This window comes from Pelodiscus sinensis, chromosome 1 (assembly GCF_049634645.1).
Source record: "Pelodiscus sinensis isolate JC-2024 chromosome 1, ASM4963464v1, whole genome shotgun sequence".
In the NCBI taxonomy this organism is placed as follows: Eukaryota; Metazoa; Chordata; order Testudines; family Trionychidae; genus Pelodiscus; species Pelodiscus sinensis.
In genome coordinates this window covers 81,080,031-81,095,481 of record NC_134711.1, presented here as the reverse complement: position 1 = coordinate 81,095,481, position 15,451 = coordinate 81,080,031, and the positions used below count along the sequence as shown (strand labels likewise).

Genomic DNA, 15,451 nt, shown 5'->3' with positions numbered 1-15,451 from the left:
AGTAATGGGATGAAAACGAAATGATTATTGTACATTATACTTAATCTTGCATTATAAAATACTACTGATTACTCGCAGATAACATTAGAAAACATTTTTGGTAATCTAAAATATTAAATACTTTCATCAAATCATTGAAATAACATTTTTAAATACTACATGACCCTTCAAAGACTGCTTACTAAAGTAGGTTAGAGTGCATTGTCTCTCCCCATTCCACCCCATAAATAAGTACTTGTTAATGTTGTCTGTAATGTAGAAGGAGATTTTCAAAAGGTACAAAAGTCAGTTTGATGCCCAAATAAGAGAGCTGTGGTGCCTTAGAAAATCCCCATACTGTATACTTTTAAACAGAGCTTTCAGATTTTGAATACCTGCAATGTAATTATCCTGGTAGTTACACAACGTTGGGTAAATGACAACCTTAATTAAAAAATTAAAATATATAATAGACTTCAATAGCCTTTTAAATAAATTCATTCCATCTGCTAATAGACTCCATTTGCAATAGGAGATTAAATTACAGCATTTTAATATTTAATTGGCTAGAATGAATCTATATATAAAAAGAAATAAAATAAAGACTCACAGGGTAAATCCTCTGGAAATGACTTCAGTCTCTTGAATGAGTCGCAGAGCTTTTCTCACAAGATTAGTAAATGCACGGCTATTTGCTACTGTCTCTTCCAGCTGGAGACTGTATTTTTGCAGGGACATTTGCAGCTTGGCTGTTCTCCACGTGCCCAGAGCTCGTATGATCAAATAGACCAACAGAACCAGTTCCCACACCAGACAGAACGATCCATTCCACCATGAAGGAAGTATAACCAATGTACTGACAAATGCAAGCAGCAGTGAGACATCCCTGCAAACAAAGGAATAGACAAAGTGACATCTACCATCGACTGCTGAGATTAAGCAACTGAGGAAAGTCATGAGACTTAAGTATAAGGTTGCTTTCATTTAATTACATGGATTTTTATGTAGATTTTTAGGAGTTATAAAGAGTAACAAGATCACTTAATGGCAGATTTCGGTGTTTTTATGTATGGAATTAGTCTATAGTAGGGATGTAACAGTGTAGCCGTTTAAACAGGTAATCGTCATGATTACTGGTAACCCAACCAGTTACACACGGCTCCCAGTCTGGTTCCTGAGGAGCCAGCTGCCACTCCATGCTGCTGTTTCTGTAGTTGAAAAGCCAGTTGACAGTCCATGGGTTAAGTTTAGAGGAGGAAACAACAGGATGATGTTATGCTTGATGTCTGCTATAGACCACCAGATCAGGTGGATGAGGCTTTCTTCAGACAACTAAGAGAGGCTTCCAGATCACAGGCCCTTGTTTTCATAGGGTACTTTTATCAGCCTGTCATCTGTTGGAAAACTAACACAGCAGTATACAGACAATCCAAGAAGTTTTTGGAAAATGCTTTCTTTGCCTCTGTCTTCACAGACAAGCTCAGCTCCCAGACTAATGCACTAGGCAATGCAGTATGGGAAGGAGGTGGACAGCCTTCAGTGGAGAAAGAACAGGTTAAGAACTACTTAGAAAAGCTAAACATACACAAATCCATGGGTCCAGATTTAATGCATCTGAGGGTAGTGAGGGAGTTGGCAAATATTATTGCAGAGCCGTTGGCTATTATCTTTGAAAACTCGTGGTGATCAAGAGAGATCTCAGATGATTGGAAAAAGGCAAATGTAGTGCCCATCTTTAAAAAAGAGGAGGACAATCCAGAGAACTACAGACCAGTCAGCCTTATCTCAGTCCCTGGAAAAATCATGGAAGGGATCCTGAAGGAATACATTTTCAAGCACTTGGAACAGGGGAAAGTGATCAGGAATAGTCAACATGGATTCACGAAGGGCAAGTCATGCCTGACCAATCTCATTAATGTTACCAAAAAAATATTCTCACAGGAGACCACCCAGGGTTACACTAATATGGGTTTATTGTTTGATGAATTATCACTCCACTATTTACACTACAAGGTTAAACCAAAGAAGACAGAGCTGCACTAAAGGTATAAACTAAAGAAGATACAGAGCTATCTCTCTCATACCAACACAAACCAGCATACACACACCTCCATTCATTCACTCATTCACACACATTTATTCCTGCCCTCAGGCACTCTCACAGTCTAATGGGTTGCAGAAGGAGCCAAGGCATGTAGATCCTGGAGGGTCTGTCTGCTCATCATGGCTGGGGTACTGGTCTGTAGGAGAGACACTGGCTGTAGAGAGGAGTTTCTCAGGAGCAGGGGAGGAAAAAGAGAGTCTCACATGTGCTCCCTCTCTTTATATAGTGTCTGAACGGCTCCTGTGACTCTTTCACCTCGTCATCAGGGAGCATGCCCAGACTTCCCTTTATCCAGCAAAAGCTGTGGTCTGTGATGACTCACCACCATGTACTCCATTGTTCCCAGTCTTCTTCAAACACATTCGCACACTCACACTCAAGAGAGAATGCAGTTTAGAGCAAGTTACAAGGAAGGTAGCCAAGAGTTACAAAGATCACAAAGTTGCAGCTTACAGTAACTTTCTGAGGGTTACAAAGATTACAAAGTTTGACAAAGATCACAATAAGCTGCAGTTTAAATCTTTAGGCCTTACATTTAGTGTAGTTTCAGAAAAGGAAAATGTATAAATCAAGTGGAGGCTTTTTTATGCAACAATTAGCTACTATGATGAGGTAACTGGCTCTGTGGATATTGGAAAGTCAGTGGATGTGATATACCTTGACTTTAGCCAAGCTTTTGATACAGTTTCCCACAATATTCTTGCCAGCAAGTTAAGGAAGTATGGATTGGATAAATGGACTATAAAATGGATAGAAAGCTGGCTAGATTGTCGGGCCCAAAGGGCAGTGATCAAAGGCTCGATGTCAGGTTGGAAGTCGGTTTCAAGTGGAGTGCCCCAAGGATCGGTTCTAGGGCTGGTATTGTTCAACATCTTTATTAATGAACTGGATAAGAAGATGGACTGCACCCTCAGTAAGTTTGCGAATGACACTAAGCTAGGGGGAGAGGTAGATACATTGGAGAGCAGGGATAGGGTCCAGAGTGACCTGGACAGATTAGAGGATTGGGCCACAAGAAATCTGATGAGGTTCAACGAGGACAAGTGTATAGTCCTGAACTTGGGACGGAAGAATTCCAAGCATTGTTACAGGATGGGTACTGACTGGCTAAGAAGCAGCTCAGCAGACAAGGAGCTGGGAATTACAGTGGATGAGAAGCTGGATATGAGTCAACAATGTGCCCTTGTAGCCAAGCAGGCGAATAGAATATTGGGTTACATTAGGAGGAGCATTGCCAGCAGATCTAGAGAAGTGATTATTCCCCTTTATTTGGCACTGGTGAGGCCACATCTGGAGTACTGTGTCCATTTCTGGGCCCCCCACTATAGAAAGGATGTTGATGCATTGGAACGGGTCCAGCGGAGAACAACCAAAATGATTAGGTGGCTAGAGCACATGACCTATGAGGAGAGGCTGAGGGATTTGGGTTTGTTTAGTCTGCAGAAGAGAAGGGTGAGGGGGGGATTTGATAGCAGCCTTCAACTTCCTAGGGAGGTTCCAAAGAGGATGGGGAGAGGCTCTCAGTAGTGACGGATGATAGAACAAGAAGCAATGGTCTCAAGTTACAGTGGGGGAGGTCTAGGTTGGATATTAGGAAAAACTATTTTACTAAGAGGGTGGTGAAGCACTGGAATGGGTTACCTAGGGAGGTGGTGGAATCTCCATCCCTAGAGGTTTTTAAGTTCTGGCTTGAGAAAGCCCTGGCTGTGATAATTTAATTGGACTTGGTCCTACTTTGGGCAGGGGGCTGGACTCGATGACTTCCTGAGGTCTCTTCCAGCCCTATAATTCTACAGCAGTCCACCATGCAGATAGCGAGGAGTAGACAGTTTAGAAGTTCTGGCTCTGAAGCAGGCCACCTCCTGCTGGGGAAACTGGGATCCAGGATATTGGTGCTGTTAAATAGTAGAGATAATATGCTGGCAGGAAATCAGGTAGAATTGCATCAAAGTTGATATGTTCCTGTAGAACATTTTAGTTTTGACTAATCAGCATTTTCTGATGGAAAAATGTTCCACTGGAAAACTTCCCCCCCACTTAGTACTTATAGATTAGTGAAGCCAATACTTTCTTCCTTCAACACCATTTATAAACCATTTGTGTTTTCAAAGAACACTTGGAGCTACGTCTGCACTGGCATGATTTTCCGGAAATGCTTTTAACGGAAAAGTTTTCTGTTAAAAGCATTTTCAGAAAAGCGCATCTAGATTGGCAGGACGCGCTTTTCCGCAAAAAAGCCCTGATCGCCATTTTCGCGATCGGGGCTTTTTTGCGGAAAACAAATCTCTGCTGTCTACACTGGCCCTTTTGCGCAAAAGGTTTTCGGAAAAAGACTTTTGCCCGAGCGGGAGCAGCATAATATTTCCGCAAAAGCACTGACAATCTTACATGAGATCGTCAGTGCTTTTGCGGAAATTCAAGGGGCCAGTGTAGACAGCTGGCAAGTTTTTCCGGAAAAGTGGCTGCTTTTCTGGAAAAAGTGGCCAGTCTAGACACAGCCTTGTAGTATAGTACTCTGCATAACTTCAGTGTGTTTGATCCCCACTCTTATAAGACTATAAAGCAGTGGTCTCCAACCTTTTTAACGCCCAAGATCACTTTTTAAATGTCAGGGCATGCCAAGATCTTCCCCATCCCTTCCTCAAGACCCCAACTCTTCCTTGAGGCCCCACCCTCTCCATTCCCCTCGTCTCCATCATTTCCTGTCCCCAGCCCTTACTCACACTCACTGGATTGAGACAATAGTTGCAGGCTCTGGGGTGTGAATGAGGCATTTGGGTGTGGGAAGGGGTGAGCGGTGCAAGCGCTGGGAGGGAATTTGAGTGCAGGAGAAGGTAGAGAAGGGGATGCTGGATCAAGGAAGGGGCTCCAGGCTGGAGAGTGTTGGGGTCAGGTGGAGGGTTGGGGTGCTGAGCAAGCTGCAGGCTTGTGGCTGCGGAGGTGCAAGCGTTTGGGTTGGAGAGTATGAGGGGCTCAGGGCAGGGGGTGTTGAGTGTATAATGGGCTCAGGGCACAGGTTTGTGGATGGTGCAGGAGTATTGTGGCAGAAGACTGGGATGTGGAGGGTGCAGGAGTTTGGGGATGAGAGGAGCTCAGGGCAGGGGGTTCAGGTGTATGATGGGCTCAGGGTTGGAGCATGGGGGTGCATTCTGATGCTGCGGCCTGATGGGGCCTTGGCCCTAATTTGGGGCTTGTTGCCCAGGCTTAATTTTTAAATAAAGTATTATGTACAACACAAAATGTTTCAGCACTGTCTTTATTTATGGGAAGAGTGGGGAACCTGTTTTGGGTCAGGGGCCACTGACCCACAGAAAAATCAGTCGGAAACCACACAAGTGAGATGCAAAGAAACAACCCTCCAAAACCACCCAAACCTCACTGATCTGGCCCCAACTGAGACACCTCACTCCCCTGACACTCCAGCCCCATGAGGAGAGTAGGTAGGACTGAGATTCAAGTCCTCAGAACAGATGAACTCTTCTGGGGTTCCAGGGTTAGTGGATTTTGTGGGCTCCTCTACACTCTGGGGTGGGGCCAAAAATGAGGTATCCACTGTGCATGACATGGCTGTCAGTGAGTTGGGAAAGAAATGGGGATGCAGAATCTGGGTAGAAAGTAGGGTACAGGAGAAGCTGGGGGTGGGTGTCTGGCCAGGGGAGGAACAGGGTGCTAGATGGTGTCTGGGCAGAGGACAGGGTGCTGGATGGTGTCTGGGCAGGGTGCTGCTGGGGGTCAGGCCAGGGGGAGGGGACAGGAGCAGCTCAGCCGATACCTGGGGGTCCTTCAGGCAACGCTGGAAGAAGCGCATGTGTGGTTTCTTTAAGAAATCCAGCTGCTCCGGATCCTGTGCTGCCATTTTAACTACCCCCCTCCCCCGATGCCCTGCCAAGCATGGGGAAGGAAGGGAAGACAAGAAAGCGTGCATGCTTTTATGGGTAGGGGTGGAGCGCACGCTTTCTTGTCTTCCCTTCCTTCCCCATTCTGCTTTCCTTCCTTCCTGCGGTGGGGGGAAGGGGCGGGGAAGTCCCAAGGCTCTATGCCAGATCCGGTTTCTCAGGAAGCATGCTGAGAAGCTGGATCTGGCACGAAGCCTTGGGATTTCCCCGCATACTGCAGGAAGCCGAAGCTAGCTCCATTTTTGCGGGAGACTGTCACGCCAGGGCGGGCTCCTTGTTGGGAGTGGGGGGATTAAGAGGGGCCTGGGAACACTGCCTTGCAATTGACTGGCAGTGCCCCTGCTATCGACTAGTCGATTGTCATCGACTTGTTGGTGACCACAGCTGTCAGGCAAACCCAAAAGAGATACAAATACAGAGATCCACAATAAGAACCAATTTCAATATGCATAGTACATAATTCTTTCACACTATTTACTGTTTTTAGCAGACGCTCAGGGTTAAAGAAAGCATTGTATAGGGTTAAAAAATATTCTGGAAACGAAATCATCTCTAGGAGGACAGAGTCATAGGCAAAAGGGTAGACAACTTTTATAAACAAGACTTGTCTGCTATCTCTAATAGACTTCTTGCTGCCCTGTGTTGCAATTAAATACTTCTCGCTGATGTCTACATCTCTAGCAGCATGAATGCTATCCAAACTAAGGATGTTAAAGACTAGTCGACTATCTGATAAGCAAATGCTTATTGGATAGTCAGTCAACTAGTCGATTCCCCCCCATGCTGCCTCTTGGGGAAAGAGGGAGTATTTCAAAGGGCAGCGCCACACAACTGAGCCCAATTCAGCTGTGCAGCACTGCCCCTTTGAATGCTGCCTCGGCGTTTTAAAGCGGCAGTGCAGCCTGGAGCCTGGGGTCAGCTGCGGACTCCCCAGCTGATCCCAGGACTCCTCCCCAGCTGACCCCAGGTTATGGGGAAATGCCACGTGGAGCCCACAGACAGCTGGGAGTTCTCAGCTGACCCCGGGCTCTGGATAGCATTTCAAATCGGCAGCGCAACACGGAACCTGGGTTCAGCGGGGTAGTCTGAGTTCCCCACTGACCCTGGGCTTCATGAGTGTGCTTCTGCTTTGAAATGCAGAGAGTACTGGGGACTCCTGTACATTTAAAAGCTGGCACACCCGTATGTAGCCCAGAGTCAGTGGGACTTCCCACTGGTACTGGGCTGCACATGGTGTTCCACATTCCTCCTTTGAAATGTACAAGAGCCCCGTGCTTTGCCATATGGTGGCAAATTCTCCAGACCTGCCTCATCACTTCATTTTTGAGACACATTAGAAGTGGAATCCAAATTAATCTTTTAAAATTTCCAATGAAGTCGAAAGCGTGGCCTGAAGAAATCCAAAACCGCAATGTGAGAGGTTCCAACAAATTGTTTAACTTTAAATTGTTTAAAAATACCAAACAAATTGTTTAAAAATACCATAACAACTTTTCAACTGGAAAGTGGAAATCCAGTTTCCAGGTCAGTGTGCTTACACTAGATATGTACTAAAGCCGGCAGAACTTAACTTCAGAAGTTCAAGAACTAATCAATCACTTTATTTATTTAATAAAATATGTCAAAACAGCCATAAGTGACCATCATGCATACATTAAAACAGACCATGTAATACAAAGGACTACATGTAATTACTCACCAGCCTTCAACCCAGCCTATTCTTAAAAGCCTGAGGAAAAAATGTTTTTTTCTGTGTGCTCAGGAAGTTAAAAAATCTGGGCCTGGCAGACTAAAGGAAAGGCAAATAACCTAAACAAGGACTTGGGTAAAATCTTTTATGCTAAGAGCTTGCTGTTAGTTTCCCCATCAGTATATCTAAATAGTCATAGTCATAGCCATTTTCTGGACAGTACCAAATATTAGGAGTCGCTAGGGAGCGTAGTGTTGGAAGGTGTCCATTTTCCTGTTGCGTGGAATGCCCTGCAGACAGGATACTGGGGTCGAGTAGCTCAATCAGCTCCACATCCTCCTGTAGCAGAACTTCCTGTTGCAGGATGGTATAGAGAGAGTCCAATCGAAAGCCAACATCCTTAATATGAATGAGTGAAAGAAAAATAGGGCATTAATAGAGATTAAATTGTTAAAAAATAGCAAATCTTTAGTGTGTATAGTTCTGAAGAGTTCAGCATTTTAGATGCACTACAATTGGGTATACCACTTCTCTTAAATTTATTTAATTCTAAAATCTGCTTGCATTGAACTTGTGACCTGATCCTAAATGAGGACAATGTGGCTGAATTAGAAACATGCTACAGATTGTATAATGTAATTCTATAGGAATGATTGTAGGCATTAGAATATACCAGAAGAATTGAACTCCAGCTACAACCTGAAAAGTCTGTTGCACTTAAATGAATGTCGCTTTCTTTTATAGCATCTTTCATTAGCCCAGCAAAAAGATATTAAGATAGAGATTGTAAAAATCAGTCAGTTACAAAAACTGGCCATGGACCAGGTGACAAACAAAGTCAGCTGACTAGAATCAGAATCCCTGCCTGCAATAGGAGTCTCCAGGAGAGAGCCTCAAGACCTTTTCAAAAACCAGATGGCTGTGGAGGTAGCATATGCAGCTTATGTGGGGACAAGAAAAAGAGTTCCTTTATCTCTTGGGCAGTTCAAAATCAGTGTTGCCAGCCTTCAAAGGAAATCTTGATCTCCTAGGCTGTGGGAGTGGTTATTATGAGGGGTTGGGATGGAACTGGCAGATCTTTCAGGACTCCAGGAAGGATATGACCATTCTTCTTTCTTCATGCAGCAGAACTCCTTCCCAGTTTTTCTTAAGGCTGTATTTAAGGACAGCATTCTTATGTCATTCACACAATGAAATAATGATAGTGAGAAATCAGACACTGCTAGTTCTGCAGTGTCAGGAATGATCCACAACTATTTCAGTAAAAACATAAAGTATGAAACAACTGCCCTGTGTTCCTCCTGCTACATATGAAATGGTCAGATGCCAAGTCTCTGAGTGAAAGGAAACGTGGACCTAATCCATGTCTGCATCTTGGACCCTTTATGCCAGCTTTAGCTTAGTCAACGGACCACAATGCCAGTGGATCTGGCCCACAGATAATTGTTCAGTGCGGTGGGCATCCTGTGCTGATAGATGGCTACCTATGCACCTGGTTCCAGTTGGAACCCATGGTGCACAGGGCACGCCAGGAGTTACACTTATCAGGTGAAGTCAAAATGAGGGGCCAGAGGCAACTGGCCGCAAGTTATGTTGGACCTTATGATGTTATAACAAGTGTTAGTAGCTGAGATGTGCCCTAGGAAAGAGAAGATGCAAAGGTAGTACAAAGTTACATTTAAACCATTCCTGTAATCTCTATGCCATGTTCAGCTCTGGTACAGAGGTGATTTGGGCCCTATGTGTTTTCCCAGATTCCATCATGAAAGAGATGCTCAGAACCAAGTGACAAATTGGAAGCCTCATTCATATAAATGATCAGAAGAGCAATTTCTCAAGTAAGCAAGTGGCTTTACACTAGAAGCCAGATCTGAATTGTTAGGAAGCAATACATATATGGTATGGTGTTCTGTCCTTAACTTTTTTGTACAACTGAACTGGATCAAGAAGACAAGACACTATATTCAGTCTTTTCAGTTTTAAATAACATCTTCATTTTTTGTCAAGCTTTCCTAAGGTAAAATTAACTCATCTACATTTAAAAACCTTTACGCTGCATTTCAAAACTCTTCATTTTGCATGTAGTGAGCTTTGCATGTTCCTCCAAAACTGATGAATTTTAAAGAATATGTCAAGTCCCAACTGGTCAGTCTTGCTGACTGGCACTGAATGAGGCAAAATATAGACTAGGGATGTAATAGTGTCGTGGATAACCAATAAGCAAAAGCTTATAGGTTAGTGGTATAGATTATATGCTTTTTCACTCCCCCACCAGTAAAGTTTTTAGTAGGCTGGCCAGCAGCCCGGCTTACTCCTGGCTCGTGCTGTGTCCCGAACCTACCCTCACTGTGGCTCTATATTTAAAGTGCATTAGGACCCATGTGGGCAAACAGCCTGGCTCATTTTCAGCTTGTGCCGGGTCCAGGAGTTCAGACCCCCACTCCTCCCGGACAGGGGCTGCTGCCACCCCACGCTGCTGTCTCTGTATCAGAGGCAGCAGCACAGGGCGACAGGCAGCCAGTCCGTGAGGGTAGCTGGTTTTTAAACTGGCTCCCCTCGTGGACCAGCTCCCACCTGGTACCCTGCCTCTGATACAGAGGCAGCGCAGAGTGGCAGGGGACTCCTCAGGAGCGGAGCCAGAGTGCACTGGCTGCTGGCCCCACCATTGGGGACCATAGTATAGTCAAGTAACCAATAAGAATTCATGAGGTTACTCAACTATTCAAATAACCGATATTTAACATATCTAATATAGACCAAGGAGAGGTGTAGAAGACAGGGAGATGCAGGATTGGGGAAGAAAATAAAAAAATACTTACCAATCGGTGGAGTAGATCATCTTTTTTCTTACATGGTGAAAAAGGAAATGAGTTTTTAAAGAGCTCAGCTAGTTTTGACAGGATGCCTTGCTAAAAGGAATAGAAAACCGAAATTACAAATATAAAAGAAACAACAATTTATTTATTTCTGCTTCAGTTTCTCTTGCTAAATCAAATTCCTTGTAACTGAAAGTAAATTTCACTTCTTCTATCAGGTTCAACTTCAGAGTATAGTAACGGGATGGGATATCTGTTTCTGGTCACTTGAACAATTTGCCTATATATAAGAAGGTAAAATAAAGCTCTCATTGAGTCCTTCATTCCAAGGTGCTATACATGCTACATTTTAAAGCAAGTGAAATTAGAGTTAGCCACCTGATCTGAAGGTTGTAGTTGCTGTCTGAGGTTATGGGACATTTTTTGTGGAAGAGCAGACATGCTCTTTTGGAAGCCCTGTCTTCCTCATTTCACAAGAACGACTCTTCCGAAAGAGGAGGCTTTTCCGAAATTTTGCACAGTTTAGATGGGCCAAATTTTGGAAAAGCCTTTTCCAAAAAAATAATCAGAAAAGGTACATAAATTGTGGAATGCCATTTGTGTACCTTTTTCCGAAAAAATCCACAGTCTGTACATAGCCCGAGTGTGAAAGATTCCCTCCCTCCTTGAGAATAAGAGGAGAATCTAGCAGGATCAAATGATCTAAAGAACCTAAAGTAAAAAGGACTGCGAATGAGGACCTGTTTTTTACCTATGCATGTGCCACAACTGGAAGAGAGAGATTGAGGCTCACCTAGTGGACATAGATATTAAAGGTACTGAGGCCCAGTAATGACCATTGCAGTAACTGTTCCAGAAACTCAACCTCAGATTAACACTAGGCATCATATACCTGCATCTCCAGGCTACATCACACACAACCTAAAACCCGGCTTTCAGGTTCATGTATGAATTGTAGGCCTCTAATTAGGGACAGACTCCCTATCCACACAGATTTCAAATAACTACTAACCCAAGCGAATAATCAAAAACATTTCCTTAAAATCACAAAAAATTAGAATTCCTAATCTGTTAATAGTACAGGCAGTCCCCGGGTTACGTACAAAATAGGGACTGTAGGTTTGTTCTTAAATTGAATCTGTATGTAAGTCGGAACTGGCGTCCAGATTCAGCCGCTGCTGAAACTGACCAGTGGCTGACTACAGGAAGCCAGAGGCAGAGTTGCTCTGCCCCGGGCTTCCTGGAATCAGCCTCTGATCAGTTTCAACAGGCTGAATCTGGACGCCAGTTCCGACTTACATACAGATTCAACTTAAGAACCCCAGGCGTCCCCAAGTCAGCTGCTGCTGAAACTGATCAGCGGCTGATTCCAGGAAGCCCGGGGCAGAGCAACTCTGCCTCGGGCTTCCTGTAGTCAGCGCTGGTCAGTTTCAGCAGCGGCTGACTTGGGGACGCCTGGGGCAGAGCAGCTGGGGTGCTGGTGGGTTGCTCCAGTAGCGCCGCTCCTCGGCGCTACTGGACCAATCCACCAGCACCCCAGCTGCTCTGCCCCTGGCGTCCTGATTCAGCCGCTGCTGAAACTGACCAGCAGCGGCTGAATCAGGACACCTGGGGCAGAGCAGCTGGGGTGCTGTCGGGTTGGTCCAGTAGCGCCCAGAGCGGCGCTGCGGGACCAGCCGGCAGTGCCCCAGCTGCTCCACCACAGGCGTCCGGAGAAAAGCCTGGACTGCTGGGGGGGGGGGGGGGGTACTAGCTGTAACTCCCCGCCCCCAGCAGACCAGGGAGACACGGACGGGGGACCGAGACGCACCGCGGCTTTGCTCCGTGTCTCCCTGGTCTGCTGGACACCAGCAGACCAGGGAGACGGGGAGCAAAGTGGAGCAAAGCCGCGGAGCACGCCGGCAGCGGGACAGCCACGGCGCGTCTAGGCTGTCCGCTGCCCGCGGGCTCCCCAGCTTTGCTCCCTGTCTCCCTGGTCTGGGGAGACGTGGAGCAAAGCCGCGGAGCACGCGGGCAGCGGACAGCCCAGACGCGCCGCAGCTGTCCCGCTGCCGGCGTCCTCAGAGGCTTTGCTTCCCGTCTCCCTGGTCTGCTGGTCTCCTGCAGACCAGGGAGACGGGCAGCAAACCCCATTCGTAACTGCGGATCCGACATGTGTCGGATCCGCATAACTCAGGGACTGCCTGTACTGGGATAGGCTATGGTCTAACGGTTACAGGCAGGATAGCCAAGTGCATAGATTTGACATTTGTTCTGAAAGACAGTGTAACATTGACTTGATGTAGCAACTCAAGAGAAAAACTTTAGACACCCAATTAATGAGCCTGTCAGTTCCACGAGACTTTTTTTTTAAATAAAACCAACTCATTGCTTGACGTGGAAAAGAAGAAAACTCCCAATTTATTTTTATGAAAGAATATGTGTTACTTAGTTTCCCCTCTCACTTTGTATTGCAGAAAGAAGTTAACTACTTTCTTGAAGCAAGTTAAGCTATGCAGTAACAGTGGGGGCCAGGGTAGTTACTAAGCATAAATGAACTAGAAGAACTAACAGCACTAGGGGGTAATTGTGGCAAATCTTTAGACAAGTAAACAAATCTGCAAATTGCCATGACCTGGAACAGACTGCATAGACTGATTATGCTAGGATTTAAGGAGGCTATGAAGATAAAGAACCAAAAAGAGAACAAAGTAGAAAACCTGCTACAGAAAAGAAGGTTACAAGGCACTGGCATAAGACTTTAACCTAGAGGACAAAACCCTATGAAAGAGGATTTTTAAAACCTGCCATGGTCTCTAAGAGGAAGATGGGTGGCAACTAGAAAGTCAAGCATGCATATATGTTGTATTATCGCTTTCAAGATATGTTTTCTCTGTACTGGATTTGTTCAAAGAAATACTTTGCTTTATGAAGAAGGGGTGGCCACTGACATTGTCCCTGGTAGATAATAGGACCACAAGTGCTGAAGTAACTTCAGGCTTGTCTATCATAAGAACATAAGAAGAGCCGTACTGGTTCAGACCAACAGTCCATCTAGCCCAGTATCCTGTCTGCCGACAGTGGCCAATACCACATGCCCCGGAGGGAGGAAACACAACGTGATCCCTACCCTGTCATTCATTTTCAGACAAACAGAGGCTAACAGCCATGGAGGGACCTAAACTCCATGAATCTATCTAACTCCATTTTAAACCCTGTTAAAGTCCTAGCCTTCATCGCATTCTCTGGCAAGGAGTTCCACAGGTTGACTGTGCACTGAGTGAAGAAAAACTTCCTTTCGTTTGTTTTAAACCTGCTGCCTATTCATTTCATTTGGTGACCCTTAGTTCTTATATTGTGGGAATAAGTAAATAACTTTTCCTTCTTCACCTTTTTCCACACCAGTCATGATTGTATAGATTTCTATCATATCCCTCCTTAGTCTCCTCTTTTCTAAGCTGAAAAGTCCAAGTCTTTTTAATCTTTCTTCATATGGGACCCGTTCCAAACCCCTAATTATTTTTGTTGCCCTTTTCTGAACCTTTTCCAATGCCAATATATCTTTTTTTAGATGAGGCGACCACATCTGGACGCAGTATTCAAGATGTGGTCATACCATCATGGTTTTATATAGAGGCAATAAGATATTCTCTATCTCAGGGTATGTCTACACTACAGCACTAATTCGAACTAACTTAATTTGAATTAGTTAATTCGAACTAAGCTAATTTGAACTAGTGCATCTAGACCTAAAAACTAGTTCGAATTAGCATTTTACTAATTCGAACTAGCATGTCCACATTGAGTGGATCCTGAACCGAGGTTAAGGCTGGCCAGAAGCAGTGCCGGCAGGGCATCAGATTAGGACTTAGAGCGTGGAGCTGCTGTCTCAGGCTAGCCGAGGGCTGTGGTTAAAGGCACCTGACCCCCACCCCGGACAGACAGTTCTAAGGGGTTCCCCACTCTCTTGTCTAACTCGATGAGGGACAGCAAAACAGTCCTGGCTTGGAGTGCCCTGAATGCCCACACTCGGCACATCACAGCATTCGGCCTTCAGCCTGACTGCACTTGCCGCAGGCTGCCATCTGGGGGGGGGGGGTCAATCGGGGGGCTGCAGGAGAGCTTCCACCTCGAGGAGCCCACAGAGCCACCCCAGTCCTTCCCATCGGGGGCCCATACCCCATTCCTCCCTTTCCTCCTTCCTCTTACCCCTCCCTAGCCCCCCTTCCTGATGTATAAAATAGAAGCTCTCTTTATTGAACAAAACTCGGGGAGACTGGGAAAAGGAGGTGGGAGAGGGGAAGAGAGAGGGTGGGAGAGGGGAGGAGGAAACCTGGGAGGAGGGAGCTGGAAGGGGGAAGCCAGGGGAAGAGGGAGGAGGGGAAGTATCAAACTATGGTACGCCATATCTTCAGTACTGTGTACATATGTGATCTCCTCACCCCAGTAAAGATATTTTGGCCTTGGAAAAGGTTCAGAAAAGGGCAACTAAAATGATCAGGGGTTTGGAACAGGTCCCATATGAAGAGAGGCTAAAGAGACTGGGACTTCTCAGCTTAGAAAAGAGGAGACTGAGGGGGGATATGATAGAGGTCTATAAAAGCATGAGTGGTGTGGAGAGGGTGCATAAAGAAAAGTTCTTCACCAGTTCCCATAATAGAAGGACTAGAGGACACCAAATGAAATGAATGGGTAGCAGGCTTCAAACTAACAACAGAAAGTTCTTCTTCACAAAGCAAATAAATAGTCAACCTGTGGAACTCCTTGCTGCAGGAGGCTGTGAAGGCTAGAACTATAACAGAGTTTAAAGAGAAGTTAGATAAATTCATGGAGGTTGGGTCCATGGAGTGGTATTAGCCAGGGGGTAGAAATGGTGTCTCTGGCCTCTGTTTGTGGAAAGCTGGAGATGGATGGCACGAGACAAATGGCTTGGTCATTATCTTCGGTCCATCCCCTCCAGGGTACCTAGTGTGGGTCGCTGTCGGCA

The 15,451-nt window shown here is 45.4% G+C and overlaps 1 protein-coding gene across 8 annotated transcripts in view; it reads right to left on the bottom strand.

Moving 5' to 3' along the window:
• The window catches only part of VEZT (vezatin, adherens junctions transmembrane protein), a 126,899-nt gene that overhangs the window by 60,264 nt on the left and 51,184 nt on the right, over positions 1 to 15,451 (bottom strand). For 7 of the 8 annotated variants that reach the window (XR_012905188.1, XM_075933499.1, XM_075933503.1 and 4 more), the window contains 3 exons: positions 10,489 to 10,578; positions 7,893 to 8,068; positions 590 to 865 (listed from right to left, as the gene is read on the bottom strand). Coding sequence is in view for 7 of the 8 variants with exons in the window: in XM_075933499.1 (XP_075789614.1) it covers positions 590 to 865; positions 7,893 to 8,068; positions 10,489 to 10,578 (542 nt within the window). In the remaining variant the exon portion in view is untranslated. The remainder of the gene's footprint in view (positions 1 to 589; positions 866 to 7,892; positions 8,069 to 10,488; positions 10,579 to 15,451) is intronic. The other variant, XM_025182230.2, reaches the window with a different exon arrangement.